General features: G+C 42.8%; 1 protein-coding gene across 4 annotated transcripts in view; it reads left to right on the plus strand.

Annotated features, from left to right (window-relative positions):
* The window catches only part of PLS1 (plastin 1), an 85,570-nt gene that overhangs the window by 26,401 nt on the left and 37,257 nt on the right, over nucleotides 1-21,912 (plus strand). For all 4 annotated transcript variants that reach the window (XM_054040060.1, XM_054040056.1, XM_054040058.1 and 1 more), the window contains exons 2-6: nucleotides 6,482-6,590; nucleotides 14,403-14,566; nucleotides 17,172-17,301; nucleotides 20,687-20,819; nucleotides 21,825-21,906. In XM_054040060.1, the coding sequence (XP_053896035.1) occupies nucleotides 6,521-6,590; nucleotides 14,403-14,566; nucleotides 17,172-17,301; nucleotides 20,687-20,819; nucleotides 21,825-21,906 (579 nt within the window). In that variant the 5' untranslated portion in view covers nucleotides 6,482-6,520. The remainder of the gene's footprint in view (nucleotides 1-6,481; nucleotides 6,591-14,402; nucleotides 14,567-17,171; nucleotides 17,302-20,686; nucleotides 20,820-21,824; nucleotides 21,907-21,912) is intronic.

Below are 21,912 nucleotides of genomic sequence, written 5' to 3' on the forward strand. Positions count from 1 at the left end.
ATGCAACAGAACCTTGTGAGTCTTGAGGCTACTTTTGGGTGCTAAAGAACCTGCATATTATGTCAGGCATAAGTTATTCATTGGTTTAAACAGAAACCAATACTGGAGCTGTTTATAATAGGAGAATCTGGCACACTTTAAAAATGGTACTTTGAAATAGCCATTTTCTGCACCCCAGAAATTTAGTTAAATCATGTTGGCATTTCACTGATCAGCATGGTCATCTGTAATTCTATCATATGATATTTTAGGCTGCTCCTTGGAAGAAAATGTGTTGATCTTATTTATCTGTTTCATTCAAGGACACAGGTTTCTATTTTTAGTTACTCATGTAACCTACATATCAGAAATCAGAGGGTACAATTAATCTGAAATAGAAGACAAATTATGAACAAAAGAGAGTGAAACCAATAATGATCATATATATCAACTTGTGAGCAATTATTTCTGTTGAGATTTGACCAGTGGTTAACTAGTGATGTAGAGGTGTTGCAGTTCTCTTCATCTGGCTTGCTAAATATTTAATCTTGGCTTTGATGGTCTAATCCTGCTCCTGAAAGGATTGTCCCGACCATTATTGCTGTTTCACAGGACATTAAGTTTCCCTGGGCACTTCGATGTGAAGGTTAATTATTTTTTATTTATCTATATTTTGCAATTTTTCAATGTTTAGTTTAATGTCCGTTTTATATATTTATTAATTCAGGCATCTTAGCAGCATACTCTTTCTCTGCACTTCTGAAAGGCCTGCATATGTATGTGTATGTATGTGTAGAAAAAGAGAGTTTATACATTGCAAATGAGTTTTACAAAATGCAGTTGTGGGGAATAGCATTTAAACAGCTAGGATCTTTTTTATCTAGTTCTTAACTGAGATCCAGTGACAGGTAGAAAAGAGACTTAAATCACCATCCACACAGGGCCAAATCCCATCTTACTCATGGGAAGTAGTTCCAGTGAAGGCAATGGAAATACTCTCTTGAGTAAAGTAAACAGGATCTGGTTGTTTATTGCCAAAACAAGTATGCTTTAGCTTTCTTATCTGATGTTATAAAACAGGGATCGGCAACCTTTGGCACGCGGCTCCTCGGGGAAATCTACTGGCGGGCTGGGATGTTTTGTTTACCTGCAGTAGCCACAGGTTCGGCCGATTGCAGCTCCCACTGGCCGCGGTTCACCGTTCCAGGCCAATGGGGGCTGCGGGAAGCGGTGTGGGCCGAGGGAAGTGCTGGCCGCCACTTCCTGCAGCCCCCATTGGCCTGGAACTGTGAACTGCGGCCAGTGGGAGCTGCGATTGGCCGAATCTGCGGACGCTGCAGGTAAACAAACTGTCCCGGCCCACCAGCGGATTTCCCTGACGGGCTGTGTTGATCCCTGTTATAAAAAAACAAATTAAAACACATTAATTTTAAAACAGGAGACATATTTGCTGAAATGAAAATCAGATTCATAGAATACACAAGTCACACCCTTTATATACAATACTGAATCCAGATAAATGATTGAGAGAAATCCTCTTATTTACACCCGCCAACAATCAGCTAACATGCTTGTGATGGAGGTAGTGCCTGGATAAATGTTTTGTTTTTGTATTTCATTCAGATGCTTTCCACTCATTGTCATATTATTCAAGCAATATTGCGTGTTTTACTTACACAAGTAGTCGGAGCCACGCAGAGTTACCAACTCTCACCGTTTTAATCCCATGTCTCACAGTGTTTGGTGCTCTTTCAAGAGTCAGGTTATAACATGAAAATCTCAGTTTTCATGTTTTTTTAAGGAAATTTCTAGCTTTCATGGCTGCAGAGAAAAGCTTGAAAACATGAACTATGAAGATTAAAACAAAGAAAGGAAATTAAAAATCATTACATTTAAAAAAGATAAAAAATTGTTATTTTTAAGACAGAAATTATTTTGGGGGTTCTGACTCATGTTTTTTTAATACTTGGAGTTGGCAATACTGATGAAGTCAATAAGATTGCTCACATGACTAAGGCATGTGGGGTATGGCCAGCTATCTGCAGCATAGACTTGTCAGTCTTTCTTTCTTTTGGCCCTCCCAACATCCCAGCACTCCCTGCTGAGTGTTCCTCTCTCACTAACTCAGCAAAGATTCTTTCTTAGAGCCTATGGTACCCTCAGTCATTGCATGATTCCATTGACATCAGTGGGGGAGTTGTATATAGACAAGAATAGAATATGGCCTTGAGCCTTCTGCACTAGAACTACTGAAGCAACCAAACCAAAAAAACCTAGCAGTTTAAATAGACACTGCAGCTACTGTCAGGAAAAAGTACTTAAAACTGGTGAGCTTTTATCCTTAATTATTTTTATTAAATAAAGGGATGGTAAGAATACATATAAAATATATAACAGACATAGATATAGATAGGTTAAAATAGCCCATAGTCTCAGATGGAGCCATATCATGATCACTAGAGAGTCTATAACAATTTTTGTACAATTGCAGTGTTAGCTGGCTAAATTCCATTGTCCATCTACCTAAATGCCTCCTGAATATGATATTTTTCATATTTTTAATAATACGTACTGGAATCTGTCTAATCCTTTTTTTTTTGTTTTTTGCCAGTATGTGTTCTGGCTCCTGTTTCTCCTGATAGGTGCTATAAGTGTGAGGAACATTAGCATATTGAGAAATCAGGCCAGCATTAGGAAAACATGGCCAATCAGAACACAAGTATAATGAATAAACAAGAGACAGAACACAACTTGGCCTGAAGAGGTTCAAACAGATTCCAAAATATATTTAACGCCCTCGCCCCTCGAACTCCAGTAACATGTGACTATCAGGAGCTCTGATGTTCCACCAATTGGAGCCCAAGGATGGAGCTTTCTATCTGAGCTGGACTTCAAGGAATCCTGGTTCTAGATACCAGTAAGCCATTGGGTGGAGAAGTGGAGCCTGGTGACTCTGTGGACCCAGGTTTGAGACAGCAGGAATGAATCTGTGGCACCACCTGCTTTTCTCATTGACTGGTGGGTGTGGAGAACATGCTGCACTCTGTTGTAGGGTGTATCAGCCTTTGATGACACAAAGGCTGGTGTTCTTGCAGTAAGACAACTAACTCACAATAGTTATCTCACTGTAAAATCCTGAGTGAAGACAAGGCACTTATAGTGTTTATTGTGAGGTAGTTAGGTGAGGTCACCGCTATACCCACCCTGACCATGGTTGACCTTGTCTAGTTTATCTGTGATAAAACTGAAGTCCCTTGTCTCCACTGCCAGATAGCTAATACGTCAGTTATCCCGTAGTAAAAAGACACCTATTTGGCAGAGAAGACAAAGCCTCAGTGGCTTCTCTTTCATGCACTCTTCCAGCTTAGCAGGAGGAATCTATCTGACTCAATAGGCAGAATGCCCCATGGAACTGCTACTGCTGGCTACCCCCTTATGTGATTGTGGCTAAGCAACCACAATCTGGATATGCAAACTCATTCATGATTGCTTCTTTAATGAGAAAACAGAAAGCAGGTTGGGGAGGAAATTTAAGTGGTAGAATAGGAGAAGAACTTGTTTTTGTGAGTAGGATTTTAGATTGATAAGAATGTTTTATATAAACCAAATTCTGATTCCTGTATATCAGACGGTTTGTATTTATTATTATTTATATTACAGTAATACCTAGGGGGCCCCATAGTGCTAGGCACTGTACAGACTCACTGTAAACAGACTATTGCTGCCCTGAAGAGCTTACAGCCCTAAATAGATAAGACAGATAAACAGGAGGGGGAAATGGACACACACAGTTGCGAAGTGACTTGCCCAATAGCACACAGCAGTTCCATGGCAGATTTGGACATAGAATCCATCTCTCTTGACTCTCAGTCCAGTGTCCAATCCCTTGGGCCACATTGCAGTTTTGAGAAAAGAGTACAGTTTAGGACATTAATCATTATTTTTGTGCACCTGCAATGGAGGTGCAATTGCTTATAGCAGCTCTGAATTTGACTATTACAATGCAAATCCTGGACCCACTGAAATTAATGGGAAGATTGCTAGTGACCTAAATAAAATCTGGATTCGACCCTTAGCGCACTGCAGCCTTGATGTACTGGACAGGCTTGACCAAGATACAAATCTGTCATTTTCTCTTTTAATAAAAGTGAAGATTCAATATTTAGCTGTAGGGACTGTTGTGAGCTTTGTGCTGGGGACTGCTAACAGCTGCATACTAAGAGCATAACAACGAGAAGATGGGTGGTCCAAAGGCCTGAATTTGGGTGCACAAATGGGGCTTTTATGCTGCACAATTGCAGGTACAAATATAGACTTGCATATTGAGAGAATGGGATGAGGCCCCTTTGAAAATGTGGCCTTAAGAACAAGGGTCTAAATTATCCCCTTTCATGTTAAAATCCATGGGAGGGGGCTCAATGGGAAGAATTTTCAGGGAGGAACCCTCACGGAGTTTATCAGTCCTTCCCTGTGAGGATGGTGTTTGGGCTCCCATGGAATTGGCTATGAGGCCCACCCCAATGTGACATTCCCCTCTGGTGTTATCTGGACCGGTGATCTGCTAGGTCACTCCAATCCTTGACTCTGGGAGCCAGCCTATGCCTGCTGGAAGCTGCAAGCTTATATGAGTTCGTCAATTTAACAAAGAAATTGATATGTATCAGGCTTGTTATCCCAAGGAGAGCCTCTGACACACTTCAAACCAAACGCACTGCTTCAGGTAGAATAAACAAACAAATGTATTAACTCTGAAGATAGATTTTACGTGATTATAAGTCAAAGCAGAATAAGTCAGATTTAGTCAAATGAAATAAAAGCAAAATGCATTCTAAGCTGATCTTAACACTTTCAATGTCCTTACAAACTTAGATGCTTCTCACCACAGGCTGGCTGGTTGCTCTTCAGCCAGGCTCTCCCCTTTAATCAGCGCTTCAGTCGCTTGGTGGTGGTGGTGTCTGTAGATGTAGGTGGAAGAGAGAGAGAGAGCATGGCAAATGTCTCTCCCTTTTATCATGTCCTTTCTTCCCTTTTGGCTTTGCCCCTCCCCCGCCCCCAGAGTCAGGTGAGCATTACCTCATCGCAGTTCCAAACTGACCAAAGGAAGGGGGGTGATCCCTCTAGAGTCTAACAGATTCTTTTGTTACTGCCTAGGCCAACGTCTTTTGTTCCTGTGAGGCTGGTCTGGGTTTGTCCCATACCTGCCCTGATGAGGTGTGAACTGCCCCTCTGCTCTTGGAGAGTTTTTGTTTGGGCTTGCTTTAAGCCATGAGGATACATTTTCAGTCTCATAATTACATACATGAAATTATAACTTATAACCTTACTATAACATTACTGTAACAATTACTATAACATCACTATAACAACCATGCTCAGTGCATCACGAGACTTCCGAAGACACCCAACATGACAAACTTTGCATTGGATACCACACAATCATTTTATAAAGATGAACATGGGGGTGTAGGATGTTCCCCGAAGGTACAGAGTGTCACACCCAATCCCTAGGGAGCCTCAGGAGGCCAGGGCCTCTTTAGCTGCCCTGATCTATGGCAAACCCGATGGTACCTGGTAGGCAACTTGATTGGAGCCAGGCTACCAGGAACTCCCCATGTCTGCTGCTACCCCTCGAATGTGGTGCATGTCGGGGGAGGGAAAATAATGAAGTCCCAGACTGTATTATTTTTCCAGCAAATCTCCAGGGGGCCTGCCCCCAAACTGCCCAGTCTCCCCCCATTCTTCAGTGTGAACCCCAGACCACACCAAGCATCTTTAATGGGTTCTGGAGCAGGAACAGAATGGTGCTATGGAAGAGGCAAACACCTACCTTCCTTCATGGAGGAAGGATAGAGCTAGATGCAGAGGGTCCCCTGTGCATAGGTATGAGGGATGTTCTCTGAATTAAGATTTGTTTCCACACAGCTAATCCTAGGCCATTTTATAGGGCTCGATCCTATGAATGCTGAGCATGCTGGCTCTAATTGCAACAAAGCACTTAAGCATGTGCTTAACTTTCAGGATATGAAACAGCTCATTGAAGTTAAGTGCTTGGTTGGATCAGGGTCAGAGTGCTCAGCACCTTGCAGGACTGAGCCCATAGTGCCAATCATTGTTATACATTGATAATCTGTTGCAGTTGGAAATGAATTATACTGTAGCCTGAGATTTCTGAAATTTGAGATGCCTATTTCATAATGAAAAATTGCTCAGTGAAAACCATGCAGATTATAGGTACATGTTTATACTATGCAGAGTGAAAATGCAGGGTGTGTAAAAATAGGTGTTGCTATTGTAAATTCTTAGTCATTGTGACAATAGAGAGAAGTGCTAGATGTTTGATATTCTCAAAAGTTCTATTCATAGCACTATAGGTGGGGCAATCCTGAGAGATTACTTTGAGGACATAGTACCTCTTATGCCTCTTTACAAGGTTCAGTAACTTAAGTAAGTGCCTGTTTGCAATTGATGTTTTATTATAACACCGATCATTTATTATTGCTAGGCATAAGGAATTGAAGACAACTGCTGTCTCTGTCAGAAGATGGAAAACAACATAACCACAATTTCTCGTGAAGAGCTGGAAGAACTCAGAGAAGCATTCAATAAAATAGGTATGTTTTCTAGATGAAAGAAAATAATCAGCATGCCGTGAACAATATGAAGCTATACAATTTCTTTAAAAACGATATCTTACAGGGATCATGTAATGTTATACATTGTATGTTTAAAAACACCATGTCTCCTCACTGGTATTGCTAATAACCCCTAAGGAGATAAGAAAATGAAAGAATTTTCACACTATTTTTTTTTTTTTTTAGCACTAGCACTTTGTTGCAATGTAAGGTTTTAAACACAATGGGTGAATGTTTAAATGCAAATAAAATTCTATTTTAGTTGATCTAAAGAAGACTCTTGAAAACTTTTATTTTAGTATTAGGTTTTGGGCTAAAACCAACTGGCAATTTCCTTTTTCATTTGGTTACAGGTTTTAGTGGATTAATAACTAGTTCTCTTGCACCAAGTTAAATCTAATTTACATTTCTAAGTAACCTGAACTTTGTGATCCTTGATCTTGTCTTTGTAGAGAGTAAGTCATGTTAATAAATAACTAAATATAATTTCATATGCTTTACGCGGTAAAGCCTAAGGCTATGGTCACAGTACAACTTAGGTTGATATAACTTATGTCGCTCAGTGGTGTGAATAAGCCACCCCTCTGAACAACATAAGTTACACTGACCTAAGCACCGGTGTGAACAGCGCTATGTCAGTCAGATCGCTTCTCCCACTGACATAGCTATCACAGCTTGCAGGCACTGAAGTAATTAAGTCAACAGGAGGAGAGCTCTCTCCTGTCGGTGTAGAGCATCTGCACTAGCAGTGCTACACCACTGCTGTAAGCTCTCTAGTATAGCCATAGCCTAAGAATAAACATGAGTACTAAATCATTTTGTACTATATTAACTGACCCTCACCTCCACGCTACAATTGGAATGCTGACAGACTCCGATCATCAGCGGGCAGGATCGAACCAGGGAACCTCTAGAGCTCAGTGCATGAGTCTCTACTGCATGAGCTAAAAGCCAACTTACTCTTAGCTAAGGTTGTAGAGTTGTCTCAGTGCCACTAGATGGGACAGAACACAACACCCAGAAGGCATGTGGGTTACATAATGTCTTTGTGAACATTTAAGTTTGTCTGGTTTAGTTTGTTTTCTGTTCTTCCTATTAAATATTATTCCATAGTTTGGATACTCGGAGTAGATATCTCATATTCAGAGTCACAGTAAATGGGTCTGAAATGATCCTGGCCAATATATATGGATGTGTGTGACAAAGTGGGACTGTTCTTAATGTTTCCTCTGAATACTGTGTGGGTGCCTCAGTTTCCCCTATGCATTTCTTAAGTCTCTAGGTGGTGGGGAAAGGCCAGTGTGCATAAATCACTGACACTCTGTTTCCCTGGCAACAAATGGCCAGGGTCCCTTCCCCCCCTGCAAGGAAATAGCTAAAGATAAACAAAGAGATCAGGTGACCTCCTGGCCCAGGAAAGAGACAAAGCCCAGAGAAGGAGGGGCTGGAGGGGGTTTGAGAGTTGGAGCTGGCTGGGGAGAAGGACTGAGGGCAGACGTGGGTGTCTGGCTCTCTGAACCCCATAATGGACCTGGTTGAGGGGTCCCGTTTGCCGCTGTACCTACAAGCTCTGTTTTAGACTGTGTTCCTGTCATCTAATAAACCTCTGTTTTACTGGCTGGCTGAGAGTCACGTCTGACTGCAAAGTGGGGGTGCGTGCAGGACCTCTGGCTTCCTCAGAACCCCGCCTGGGCAGACTCGCTCTGGGAAGCGCACGGAGGGGCATATGCTGAATGCTCCCAGGAGAGACCCAGGAGGTGAAGCCGTGTGAGCTTCTTGCCCTGAAGACAGTCTGCTCCAAGTAGGGTGACCAGATGTCCCGATTTTATAGGGACAGTCCCGATATTTGGGTCTTTTTCTTATCTAGGCTCCTATTACCCCCCACCCCGTCCCGATTTTTCACATTTGCTGTCTGGTCACCCTAGCTCCCAGGGAGAGGAGGCTCCCCACAGTCCTGACTGGCTTTGTGGGGAGTAGTTCCAAAGCATTGCCCGGGGATTCCATGACAATGAGCCTCAGACTTTTTTCATGGATTGCTTGCTGAGCTGCACAGAGATACTTATAACCCCACCGTAATTGCAGGCAACTAAGATTCTAGAGCAAATAATTAATAGATCCTTCCCTACTAACTGTAAGCCAACCAGGCTCAGAATCCAAAATAAAGTGGAAAAAAGTTGACACTAGAATTTGGGGGTTTAGCAATCAAACATCAGTTGAGAACTACATATTGGGGTATTTACCCATGAATTTGGGCCTCTCATCAGCACAGCTTCCATAATTTCTGAGAGCAGCCATAATCACAAAGCAAATGATTTTATAGAGGTGGAAAAGTAAATCAATCCACAGAATACAACAGATATGTCAGAATCTAGTGGCCAGGAATCAACCACATAAGTTTGAAGGAATCTGGACACCATTTTTAGAAACAGTTAACTAAGAAACACACAAGGGCCAAGTGGCCTGTCCAAACCTCCTTTCCACCCCTCTCCCCTTCCTCCTTCCCCTTGACGCTTGTCTCCTTTCCCCCCCCCCCACAGTTTTCATGCTTTCCCTCCCTGCCTTGAGAGTGTTGTCTCCCCCATTAGTTGTAAATTATTGATTCAGTTGATTTTACAGTTTAATATTAAAGTTATTAAAAAGGTTTTTGCATGTGTATGTTATGCTGTGTTGTATGTTACAGATGGCAATTTTAAATTTATAGTTTTTATTTTTTGTTGTCTTTTTTGGTTTGTATTGATTTTGGCCAGTGGATACATTTAATGACAGGCCCAGTAACCATGTCCCTTGATTTATCCAAGCTCCCCCGGCATGCTGCCGTGGAAAAAGTCTCTAGTAAGAAGTGCTTAACTTCATGCAGGAGAAAGGAGTTCCCCCTCTGCATTCAGCTTAGTGTACAAGAACATTTTGACAAGATAACTAATAAAACTGCTAAGCTAGCACTTAGTAAACTAAAAAGATTGAGATTCTTTCCATGGAGTTTAGTGCATGAACTCTGGACCTATGAGACTTAACCCCATGCAGTATTTATTAATTGTTATTTTGAATAAATAATGCATTGAGGGAACAATGCCCAACAGCAAAACAATTTGCTGCATGTCGGGAAAGTGCTGCCACTAGCAGTGTATAGATTTTGCTTATGTAACAATGTGCTTGGTTTAAATTATAAAACATACTTTAATGCCTGGTGAAACCGGGTCAGACCCTTCATTGCATAGAAAATCTTCCAGGACTTTCTTATAGCATTTTCAAAAGGACTCCCAACACATAATAGAGTCCACTGGAAGTAGGAGGACAAGAGGATGCAGCAGTACAGATCCCTCACAACAAAGCTAGCTAACAGGTTAAACAAGGTCATTTTTAATATAATAGACATGGGCCAGATTGGATTTATTCTTCAGGGGCCAGTCTCACCACTAGCATTAGAAATAAACAACAGATATAGGGCAAGAGACAAAATATATAGGGCAAGTAGTTGCTACCTCTTTGAAACTGGTTGCATCAGGTCTGAATTTAGGCCATAAACTACAGGTATTACTATATGCAAGTGACATCTTGTAAGTAAGAAGAGAATTAATAACAGACCATCCACTCTATTTGGAAGCTGATAGAGGATTTTGGCATAGTCTCAGGATATAAATTGAACAGGTCAAAACCCAAGGTTTTTGCTATTAATAAGGGTTTGTGACCTTGCCAGGGCCGTCCTTAGGATTTATGGGGCCCTATGCAGTATTATTAAATTGGTACCCCTATGCCCGATGGCAACCCGGGCTTGCATGTGTATTTTAGATAAAGGTGGTCTTTTGAAGGATTTATTTAAAAAACTATATGTCTGAAGATCCAAGCATTTAAGGCTAAAGATGAGTACTCCGATTGTGCATCTAAAAATCTATGCAAGCATTTTTTAGAGATGTGATTTTATAATCTTCAGCAACACACTAATGAAATATTTTTAAAGCAAATTTTAAACTAAGGTCCGTAGACTAACATGTTCTGAGTAAATATTACAATAACGCACAACTGTTTTTGTCAGTAAATTCAGAAACTGACAATATATACCTGAGGGTTGGCAAATGCCTGTTAAATGGTTTCATTACCACTTGAATGGCTCTTTAACAGTTTCGATGTTGTGCTAATAGGTCTGGCAGGCTGGAAGGCTTTTTCACTTTTAAGTACTAGATCAGTGGGACCACTTGAAAATTGCTTAATGACCTTTCCAAATGTTGTCTGTACTGTTAGCTAACTATTGTAAAACGCTTTGGATAAAAGCACTATATAAAAAAAACCAAAATAATTAACATTTTTTGTTCTACAAATAAAAGCACACAACTCATATTTTAATATCAGTATTCTTACCTTTCTAATGCGATGGATGTGCCCTCTCTCCCCTCCCGCGGCAGCCCCTGAGCTGGGGCTGGGAAGGAGGGGGGGGTGTCTCTCCCTCTTTCCCCCACTGCAGCAGCCCCCAAGCTGGGGCTGGGAAGGAGGGGGGTCTCTCCCTGCCACAGCAGCGGCAGAGCTGAGGCTGGGAAGGAGGGCCGTCTCTCCCTAGCCGCCGCAGCCCTGCACATCCCAAATTCCCCCCACCCCCACTTCTCATCCCGCTGCCCCCTCCCACCTACCCCTTATTCCCCCCAAGTCACCACCACACCTTACATGTCCCGTCTTCTCCAGGGCCAGGCACCTAATCAGTGGAGCCACGCCTGCGCGGCTCCACTAAGTAGGTGGGTGGCCCTTCATTCTCTCGTGTGCGGCCACCCAGGCATGCACCTTAGAGGGAACTATCTGCAGACCACCTGAATGGAACTTGCGGACCACTGGTGGTCTGCAGACCACATTTTGAAAACCACTGTACTAGATCCCCTCAGGAGGAAGACTCACAAGGCTACAGAAGGCAGCTGTGGTGGGAGCCTGAAGGAAGGGTCAGAACAGGGATAGGAAGAGGTGGGAGCAGGGGCATCCATACGCAAAGTACGCAGCTGCATGCTGCTCCAGCCCCTGCCCCACCTCTTCCCCAGGCCCCCCGCCCCAGCCCTGCCTCTTCCCGCCCCAGCTGTGTCCCCACTTCACCCCTTCCCCAAAGCCCCCGCCCTGCTCCAGCCCAGCCCTGATGCAACCTGTAGTTTATGGCCTAAATTCAGACCTGATGCTCCGCCCCAGCCCTGCCTCTTCCCGCCCCTGAGGACTGCAGCAGGGCCGGGCGTGCACTCACTGGCGGCGGGAAGTGCAGGGACCCGGCCCCAGCTGTGCTACCCACATGGAGGCCTGGGGCCAGCCCCTGACCCTCCACCCCTGCGGAGGCCTGGGGCCAGCCCCCCACATCCCTGCGGAGGCCTGGTCCCACCCAAATGGAGGAGCTGCGTAGGGCCCCAGAATAGCTAGAGACGGCCCTGGGTGGGAGGGTGGATACTAAGACCTAGGGGTGCCCCAAATTTTTGGGTGCCCTACACAGCCGCATAAGCTGCATATGCCTAAGGACGGCCCTGGACCTTGGTGTGTCTTTACCTTGAAAATTTAAGAAGGTGCCTAAGAAGTGTATAGCACAATTGGGCCCAGGCCTCTAGGTGTTACCACAATATAAATAATAACTTAAACTGTATGGAGCAGAGCTTCAGCTGGTGTAATTCAGCATAGTCTATTGATTTCACCATATGGTGATTTACACCAGCTGAGTATCTAACCCAGGGGTCGGCAACCTATGGCACGCATGCCAAAGACGGCACGTGAGCTGATTTTTAATGGCATGCTGCTGCCTGCCGGAGTCCCAGCAGGCAGCAGCGTGCCATTAAAAATCCTGCCCAGCCCAGTCCGACCCGGCCCACTCTTCTCCGCCCTCCGCCCCCCCCATCCCCTCTCGCGGGGGGCAGGAGGCAAGGGGCAGGGGACAGAAGCTGGGTCCTGCCGGCTCCTGCCGTCTCCCCTGCCCCTTCTGGCAGCGTGCTGGGGTCCAGCCTCTCCTCCTCCTCTCCCTCCCTGCCAGCCGATCAGCTGATGGCCCTTGTGAGGGAGGGGGTCAGGAAGGAGCAGAGTCAGCCTGCTCGCTACTCCCAGCGGAGGCAGAGAAAAAGCGGTGGCAGGGCCTTGGGAATGAGGGTGGGGTGGTGGAATAGGGGCATATCCCCTCCAGCCCCTTGCCCTGACCCCCTCTCATATCCCCTCTGCTCCCACCCCCTCACACACACCCAGCCCTCTGCCTTGAGCCCTGTGCCCTGCACACCCCCAGGTCCCTGCCCCGAACCCTGTACCCCCCCTCACACACACCCAGCCCTCTGCTTGACTCCTTCACCCCCCCACAACCCCAGCCCTGACTCTGGCACCCCCACCCACACTCCATGCCCTGACACCTGCACCCCCTCACATGCCCCCAGCCCTCTGCCCTGACTCTTGCACCCCCCCACAACCCCAGCCCCCACCCCATGCACCCCCCCACATCCCCACCCCCACTCTGAGCACCAAATGGGAGCTCCTGCATGCCCCCCCCACATTCCCAACTGCACCCCTCGCACCAAATTGGAGCTGCCCAGATAAGTGCACCACACCCAAACCTCCTGCCCCAACCCTGAGCCCCCTCTCATTCTAGCTCCTGGCCAGACCCTACACCCCAACCTCCAGCCTGCTCCTTCATCCCCAGCCCTGTGCTCAGTGCACTCCCACCCTCAGCTCAGTGCAGAGAGAGAGGAAGACAGTGGGCCAGAACCAGGGAGAAGGTAAATACCCACTGTATGTGGGCAGGCCTGGGACCCCAGACCGGCAGCGGGCTGAGCGGGTCCGGCAGCCAGGATCCCGGCTGGCAGGAGCCGCTCAGCCCACTGCCAGTCTGGGGTCCCGGCTGCCGGCCCCGCACAGCCCGCTGCTGGTCTGAGGTTCTGGCTGCCAGACCCATTAAGCCTGCTGCCGGTCTGGGGTCCCGGCCGCCAGCCCCGCACAGCCCGCTGCCGGTCTGGGGTTCTGGCTGCCGGACCCTTGCCAGCCGGGGTCCTGGCCGCAGGCCCTGCTCAGCCCACTGCCGGCCTAGGTGAACAGAACTCCAGACCAGCAGCGGGCTGAGCAGGCCGGCGGCGTAAGCTCAACATTTTAATTTAATTTTAAATTAAGCTTCTTAAACATTTTGAAAACCTTGTTTATTTTACAATACAACAATAGTTTAGTTATATAATATATAGACTTATAGAGAGAGCTCTTCTAAAAAACATTAAAATGTATTACCGGCATGCGAAACCTTAAATTAAAGTGAAGACTCGGCACACTGCTTCTGAAAGGTTGTCGACCCCTGATCTAACCTATGTGTATTCCTTTGTGATTAATATATATATAATATATGGTAAATTCTCAGAAAGAAATGTTGTGCGATAGATGGTAATCTAATTTCTCACTTTCTGATCATTTTAGACAGCGGGGGCTCCAGGCACCAACGCTCCAAGTGGGTGTCTGGGGCGGCAAGCCATGGGGGGCGCCCTGCCGGTCCCTGCGAGGATGGCAGTCAGGCTGCCTTTGGCGGCTTGCCTGCAGGAGGTCCCCGGTCCCGCAGATTCGGCGGCAATTAGGCGGCGAGTACGCCGAAGCCGCAGGCGGACCTCCCGCAGGCATGCCACCGAATCCGTGGGACCGGGGACCTCCCGCAGGCATGCTGCCAAAGGCAGCCTGCCTGCCATGCTTGGGGCGGCAAAAAACCTAGAGCCGCCCCTGATTTTAGACCATCACTCTGCTAAAATGTTCCTTCCCCTGATTGTTGCTTGGTAGTAGTGTTATAGCACAAAATAATAAAAACATAAAAACAATGTTTTCATTTTACAGATATTGACAATAGTGGGTATGTCAGTGATTATGAGCTTCAAGATCTTTTTAAAGAAGCAAGCCTTCCCTTGCCAGGCTACAAAGTGCGAGAGATTGTAGAAAAAATTATAGCAGTAACAGATAGCAACAAAGATGGGAAAATCGACTTTGAAGAATTTGTGTCGGTAAGTAAGACAGTCCTCTCAGGCTACCCTTTAAGACAGAATTATTTGGATTTGGTACCAGAAGGCTATACATGCAGTATGAGATAATTATGAAACTGTATTTTAAAGAGCATATTGTGTGACATGGTGTAGGTTTGCCATACAGAAAACACCACCAGGTCCGGTGTACAGTATGCACTAGGCATGCAATTTAATTATGCTACAGGGATGGAGGTAGGAAAGGACTGTATCACAATATTTATTCAAGGGTATAGGAAAGTCATTCCTCCTGTACTGCTCATTGGTGTTCAGTGTTCTGGAAGGACCACAACTACTGATAGGGCATTAGAAAATCAACACTTTGAGAATTACAGAGTGTAGCACGAAATTCAATGGGCATTGCATGCTTCACTCCCTTAGGCTCCTTTGAAAATCCCAGTGTTAGTTCTTTTCTAACATATTACATATTCAAGGTATTGTATAAACTTTGAAGGATCAGTTACCTTGCCTAATAGGAGATGGAACTCTCCAAAGTGCCCAGCATCTCTAGGAAGATGGAGTAGGGTAGCAAAATTAAATGAAATCGCTGGAGAATATTTTGAGAGCAGCATATATAGTAATTATAAACCTTCACTGATTTCTGAATGGGAAGATAGTTATGACGACAGCATGATAGTTGATTGACTATTATGCAGCAACTGGCCACTGTAAAAAAAGTTTTTTAAGAATACTAAAATCATTTATCTCTATTATTTCCCCAATTCAATAACTGTTTTTAGCATAATGCTGGAAAATTGCTGTCTCCATCCACCCTTTTCTTAAAGGAACAAGTTTTAACAAATAACAACAGAGAAGCAGCTGGCATGCTGGTGCCACAGCCTACATCATGCTGACTAGTATTGTCTGTTTTCTTGTGCTCCCTGTCTGTCTGTAGCCACCTGTCATTTCTTTTCTTATATCTAGATTGTAAACTCTTTGGGGCAGGGACCATCTTTCTATATGATGCTTCTGCGGTGCCCAGCCCAGTGGGGTCCTGATAAGGGCTGGGATGCCTAAGCACTACTGAATATAAATAAATAATATTTTAAATGGCATACAATTTTTACGCTGCGTGACCTGTTCTCTCTAGCTCTCATTGTGGTCTTTGGGTTCCAGTTTTGGGAATAGAGTATAAGAAGAACCATACCCCAGAGAATGCTTCAGCCCAGTACAAAGAAGCACCATATTATTGGAGGTGCTGTCTTTCAAAGGAGATGTAAAACTGTGGTCCTGATCACTAAGTCATTTAAGATCCTATGGTACTATTCATAAGAGTAGGGCATTAACTTGGTGTCCTTGCCAAATTGCAACTTCTGTAATCACATTCAGACTCTAAATTCTCTCTGTAGTTTCAATTAGATAAAATATTATTTGCTTCTGGTCATATAGATCACTGTGCTCACATAACAATGTAGTTTCTCCTCCTGTTTCAGTGCTGGATGAAGTATCCCTATGTATGTCTGCTGGGATCTTTCATAAGATGAGATAATATGTCAAACTTTCTTTCTTCCCTTTACTGGCTTTAATTTGGACAAAGTGTGAGAACTCAGAGCTAGTTCTCATGAGTGCCCTTTTCTGCCTCCTCAAAGGAAGCGGTCTGTGCCCCTCAACTTCAAGAACTGTCAATTCAGCCCTTCCTTTAAACAAAGTTGGATTGTTATAAATTCCAGCCTTTAAATCCTGTTTGTGATACAAGATGCCTGTACCATTGCGCTGAATCACTGTGCCATATTTAGGACTGTTTATTTTTAAAAATATATTTAATCTGCAGGGGGACCATCATTTTTTACATGGGTCAGTGGCTGGAGTGCTTCATTTGTGAGAATCAGCTTCAGAGTGATTATTTTCTTGCAAGCAAACAATTTTTGCTTTGAATCTACAGTATTGCAGCTGTTTATACGAATAAAACAAGCAATTTGTTACAATTTGCTAGGGTATGTTGGTATTTCTACTGGAAATTCTAATTTACTTAGGTTCATAACTGAACCATAAACACTTGTGTTTCAATATTGCAGCCCACATAGCACATAACTTCACAACCAAGTCTGAGATCCCTACAACACTTAGGCATAATGGGACAGAGTATCAGTTTTATATGACAATTTCCTTATTTTGGTGGGAAGTTTAGACATAATTTTAATGTTAGTGTTGGTGTTGGTATTTTATGACTGTTGTGCATGGAGAGATGTACCAACTATCTCCCTAATAACATGCATCTCTGTAAGTGACATATAACATCCTAGTATAAGAAGCAAGACAAACTGAATGGGGAAATATTAAAAATCTCTTTTCCCAAAAATATCTTTGTTTGATTTAAACAGGTTTTTTTTAAATCAAAATATCTGTGAAAAGATTTGTGGGTTGTGAATCTAATATTTGGAGATTAATAACATGGCTTAGTAAGGCTTGAGTCTTAGCTATTCACAAAACCAGCAGACGTCTATAACCTCCTTATATTGTACTATATCAAAGAAAGAGAGTCAAAATAATTACCAATATTTCAGTAGTTAGGTGAGTTGATAGTTTAATAGTCACCCTAAGGTTATGATAATTGATTAAATGCTCTTTCTTTTATGTCCTATTCCAGGTTATTCATGAATTGAAAAGCAAAGATATTAGCAAATCATTCAGAAAATCAATAAACAAAAAACAGGGTATTACAGCGATTGGAGGAACTTCACCAATTTCCAGTGAGGGGACACAGCACTCTTATTCAGGTAAAACACTTGTCCTTGGCACTAGAAAAAAAGAAGAAAAACCGTAATTGTGGAAAAAAAAATTCTCTCAAAACCAAACCAGTATAAGGTGAACCTCTGCAGTGCAGATGCCAGGGCTCTGTTTTGTAGAGATTGTACTGTTCAGTTTGCTGGTCACAATTCTGTGCTGCTCCCAGAGGTAAGTCAGACTTTGCCAGAGCAGAAAGTGGAAAGAGAAATCTGATTACAAGGAAGCAAGAATTAAAAATAGAAAGCCTTTTGTAACATGTTTTATACTAAGGGTTTGTGTTTGGTTTGTTAATCTACTCTGTGAACTGTTGTTTTTTTCTTTTACACTCCTGTTGAGATGTATACAAGGGAACCCACATTTTCATTTCCATGGTGCAGAATCAAAAATTTAAAAAAAGTTTACAGTACATGTTGGAGATGGGAAAAGCCTATTCGATCATCTAATCTGCCTCCTTGCCAATGTGGGGTTGTTCACTACAGTATGTTTTTTCTAAAGCTTTGTTCAGTTTAATTTAAATTTACCAAACAATGGCACTTCAATCACTTCCCTTGGGAAGATTTTTGCACAGCCTTTAAATTTAATAGGTGGGAAGCTTTTCCCAATATTCAACCTACATTTTCTTCCTTAATTTCATCCTAATATTTTTAGTTATACTTTCTTCACCTATGATGAAGAATTCCTCTCTCTCTATTTGATGATTACACTCTCTAGATATTTATAAACTGTTATCATGTCCGCTGCTTAGTAGTTTTTTGTGTATACGCAATTTATCATCCTGATCATTTCTGTTGTGCTTCTCTGGACTCCCTGCAATTTGTCAATATCCTTCTGTTTACCAACACTTTGCCTTCATTTATCATGAGTTGCCAAATAACTCACTGACAATATATTGTCAAAGTAGGACTGTATGAGTATATAAGAGAACAAGTCATCCTGGATCTGTCCAGATTGCAAGGCACCTGTACTTTTCTACTTGGGAAGAGGAGGGCCCCATCAGTAATGATTTGGTTTTTGGTGTCATTTTATATGATGGAATGAAAATGTAATGCAGAAAAAAATACAATTGAATGCATTACTCTTGTCCTGATAAATGTCAGTTCTTAGGGTACGTCTATACTTACCTCCGGGTCCGGCAGTAAGCAATCGATCTTCTGGGATCGATTTATCGCGTCTTGTCTAGACACGATAAATCGATCCCGGAAGTGCTCGCCGTTGACTCCGGTACTCCTGCTCGGCGAGAGGAGTACGTGGAGTCGACGGGGGAGCCTGCCTTCCGCGTGTGGACCCGCGGTAAGTTCGAACTAAGATAGTTCGACTTCAGCTACGTGAATAACGTAGCTGAAGTTGCGTATCTTAGTTCGAAGTGGGGGGTTAGTGTGGACCAGCCCTTAGGGATATTGCATTCCTGGCTTTGTAAAACATAGCTTTACAGACATCTAGAACGTAGTGTTCAAAGGGTCTCTGTTTTGTGTATATGTATTTATTAGTGCATGCAGACCCAACATTTATGCATCTAAATAGGCCAGGGGTCAGCAACCTTTCAGAAGTGGTGTGCCGAGTCTTCATTTATTCACTGTAATTTAAGGTTTTGCATGCCAATAATACATTTTAACGTTTTTAGAAGGTCTCTTTCTATAAGTCTATAATATATAACTAAACTATTGTTGTATGTAAAGTAAATAAGGTTTTTAAAATGTTTAAGAAGCTTCATTTAAAATTAAATTAAAATGCGACTGGTGGCAAGGACCCAGGCAGTGTGAATGCCACTGAAAATCAGCTCGCATGCCACCTTTGGCACACGTGCCATAGGTTGCCTACCCCTGAAATAGGCATTTGCCTGTGTAGATCTTTAATTATGCACCGATTTACCTGATGTATACAATTATCGTTTTGTGTGTATAACTAATGGTTTTGGTTTACTGTTATTTTGTTTCCCTGTTGTTTGTGGGGGTTGCTCACACACCAAATGCAAAAGAGAGACAATTTTTAAAAATAGGAAAATGTGATTGTAAAAAATCACAAAGAGGAACTTGGGGCAGATAGGGTACCTGAAAGGATTTTTAGCTTTCTTTTTAAAATTGACTAGATTCTAGATTGATGTTTTCCATTTAGGGATCAATCTTGCAAGATCCTGAGTGCGCTGGCCCTGATGCAGCCAAGTACTTCCGTGCATGCTTAACTTTATTCACGAGAGTGGTACCGCAGAAGTTAAGCATCTGCCTAAGTGTTCTGCTGGATCAGGGCCAGAATGCTGCGCATCTTCCAGGATTGAGCATTTAAACAGTAGATTATTTTTTTTAGTTACATATAACGTAGTTAATGAGTGGCAGTTTTGAATTTAAAGTTCCCTGTGATATTTAGAACCATAATTAAGATTCTACATATTGGACATGGATAATTTGTGTTGGCTGAGAGTTCTGTATGTGATAACTCTGTACTGTCTGTGTTCTGCTCTTATAGCATCGACTGCTTTGTTTAAATATTTCTCCACAGCATTGGATATAACCTGTCTCAGGCCATGTCTACACTTACCGGGGATTGACGCTGCTGCGATCACTGCAGCAGGGATCAAGTTAGCAGGGCTAGTGAAGACCTGGTAAATTGACCGCAGAGTGCTCTCTGGTCGACTCCGGTACTCCACCGGAACTAGAGGAGTAAAGTGAGTCGATGGGAGACCATCTCCCATTGACGCAGCATGGTATAGACACCGCAGTAATTTGACCTAAGCTATGTCAACTTCGGCTATGTTATTCACACAGCTGGAGTAGCATACCTTAGGTTGACTTACCACGATAGTATAGACAAGGCCTCAGACAAAGACTGCTTAGCTCTCAGGAGCAGGGACCCACTATATGGAAACTGAAAACCCAGTGAAGATACAGATATTGTAGCTTGATTGTTTATGGGCTTAATAAGCATTCTTAGACACAAGTATTGAGTTCTGTACACATCCCCGAGATATGAAAAGTGAAAGGGTCTTTCTTTTTAAGTGTTTTAAACAAGAACAGGCCATAAATCTCCTAAGGTTAAATATAACACAATAATTCAGACCAATTTCTTAGAAGTGCTGCCAGCCTCTGAAAGACAGAGTAGAGAGCAGACTGGTCTATTGTCATATTTAAGCAGGGTCCTCTCTGCTCAGCTTTGGCATATTTCAAATATACTAATTCCCTTCCTGTTTAACATAATCACAGAGACACTGAACTTCTGTAGTAAGTTTTAATAATACTTTTATCCTTATTACTGTGCTTGGCAATTAGTATTGTGATATTCTATGGACAGTTAAATATTATTTGTCCACCATAATATTAATAGATTATTTTAATGGTGTCCTGACTCTTATATTACTCAGTCGTTAATTTTTTTGTTTTTCAGAGGAAGAAAAGGTTGCTTTCGTTAACTGGGTAAATAAAGCTCTTAAAGATGACCCTGACTGTAAGCATCTCCTTCCCATGAATCCATCAGATGCCAGTCTTTTTAAGTCACTTGCAGATGGCATCCTCCTTTGGTAAGTCAAGATCTAAAGAAAGAATAAGAAAGTTGTTCTCTGAAGGTCAAATCCTGATCACATTGAAATCAATGAAAGTTTTGCTGTTGACTTCAATAACACCAGGGTTTGACCTTTAATCAATACTTCTAACAAGTCATAGGATTGGGGGAAATCCTTGTCCTTTAAATCCTTCTTTAGTGAATATATATTCTAAGTCTAATCTATTTAAAGAGTCCTTCTATTTAAAAAAGATGTGCTTTGCATAACTGTGTGTGTGTTGTTATAAATCTGATTGGCTGGAGAGTTTTCTACTTTAAACCAGTGGAATTATATCTTGATCAATGCACATACCAGGAATAATCAGACTCTTCAGAAATTAGATCATTGTACCACCCATCATGCTCATTAACAGAAATAATTAGACATCTCTGCAGTTTCTAATATTAGAAAGTATTATCCAGTGGTTAAATCACAACACTGGCAGTCAGAAGATCTGAATTTTACTCTTGACTCTGCTACAGACTTGCATGATGTCTTTCAATTTCTCTCTGCTGCAGTTTTCCCAATTAGTAACACTGGTAATTGCCCATGTCATAGGAGTACTGAAGGCTTAATTCATTATTAATTAATAGAAAAGGGCTTTGAGACCCTTCTATGGAAGGCACTACAGAAGTACAATATGTTAGTTGTAAGATTTACACTCCCATGTTAGAGTGGCTCTCAGCATAAGTATATTCAATTCTGCAGTTGTCTGAATCTTCCTGAGAACTTTGTTAGCAGTACAATCAGAGCTGGATTCCTAAGCATAAATCTGACTACTGCACTTTCTTAGTTCCATGTAGGTTCTATGGTTTCTGGTTTTATTGGAAGTTGTTTTTGAAGGGGAAAAATAGGAATTTCCCTTGGTGCTTTCAATATATCAAGCAACACTTTTAGACTTCCCACAAAAAAGTGATGCTAATGTTTTGCTTGAAGTACCATTGTTTAGAGAGATGGAATAAATTCTGACTTTTTCATCCCCAGCAAAATGATTAATTTATCCCAACCAGATACAATTGATGAAAGAGCTATTAATAAGAAGAAGCTCACTCCTTTCACTATTTCTGTAAGT

This window comes from Malaclemys terrapin, chromosome 9 (assembly GCF_027887155.1).
Source record: "Malaclemys terrapin pileata isolate rMalTer1 chromosome 9, rMalTer1.hap1, whole genome shotgun sequence".
Lineage (NCBI taxonomy): Eukaryota > Metazoa > Chordata > Testudines > Emydidae > Malaclemys > Malaclemys terrapin.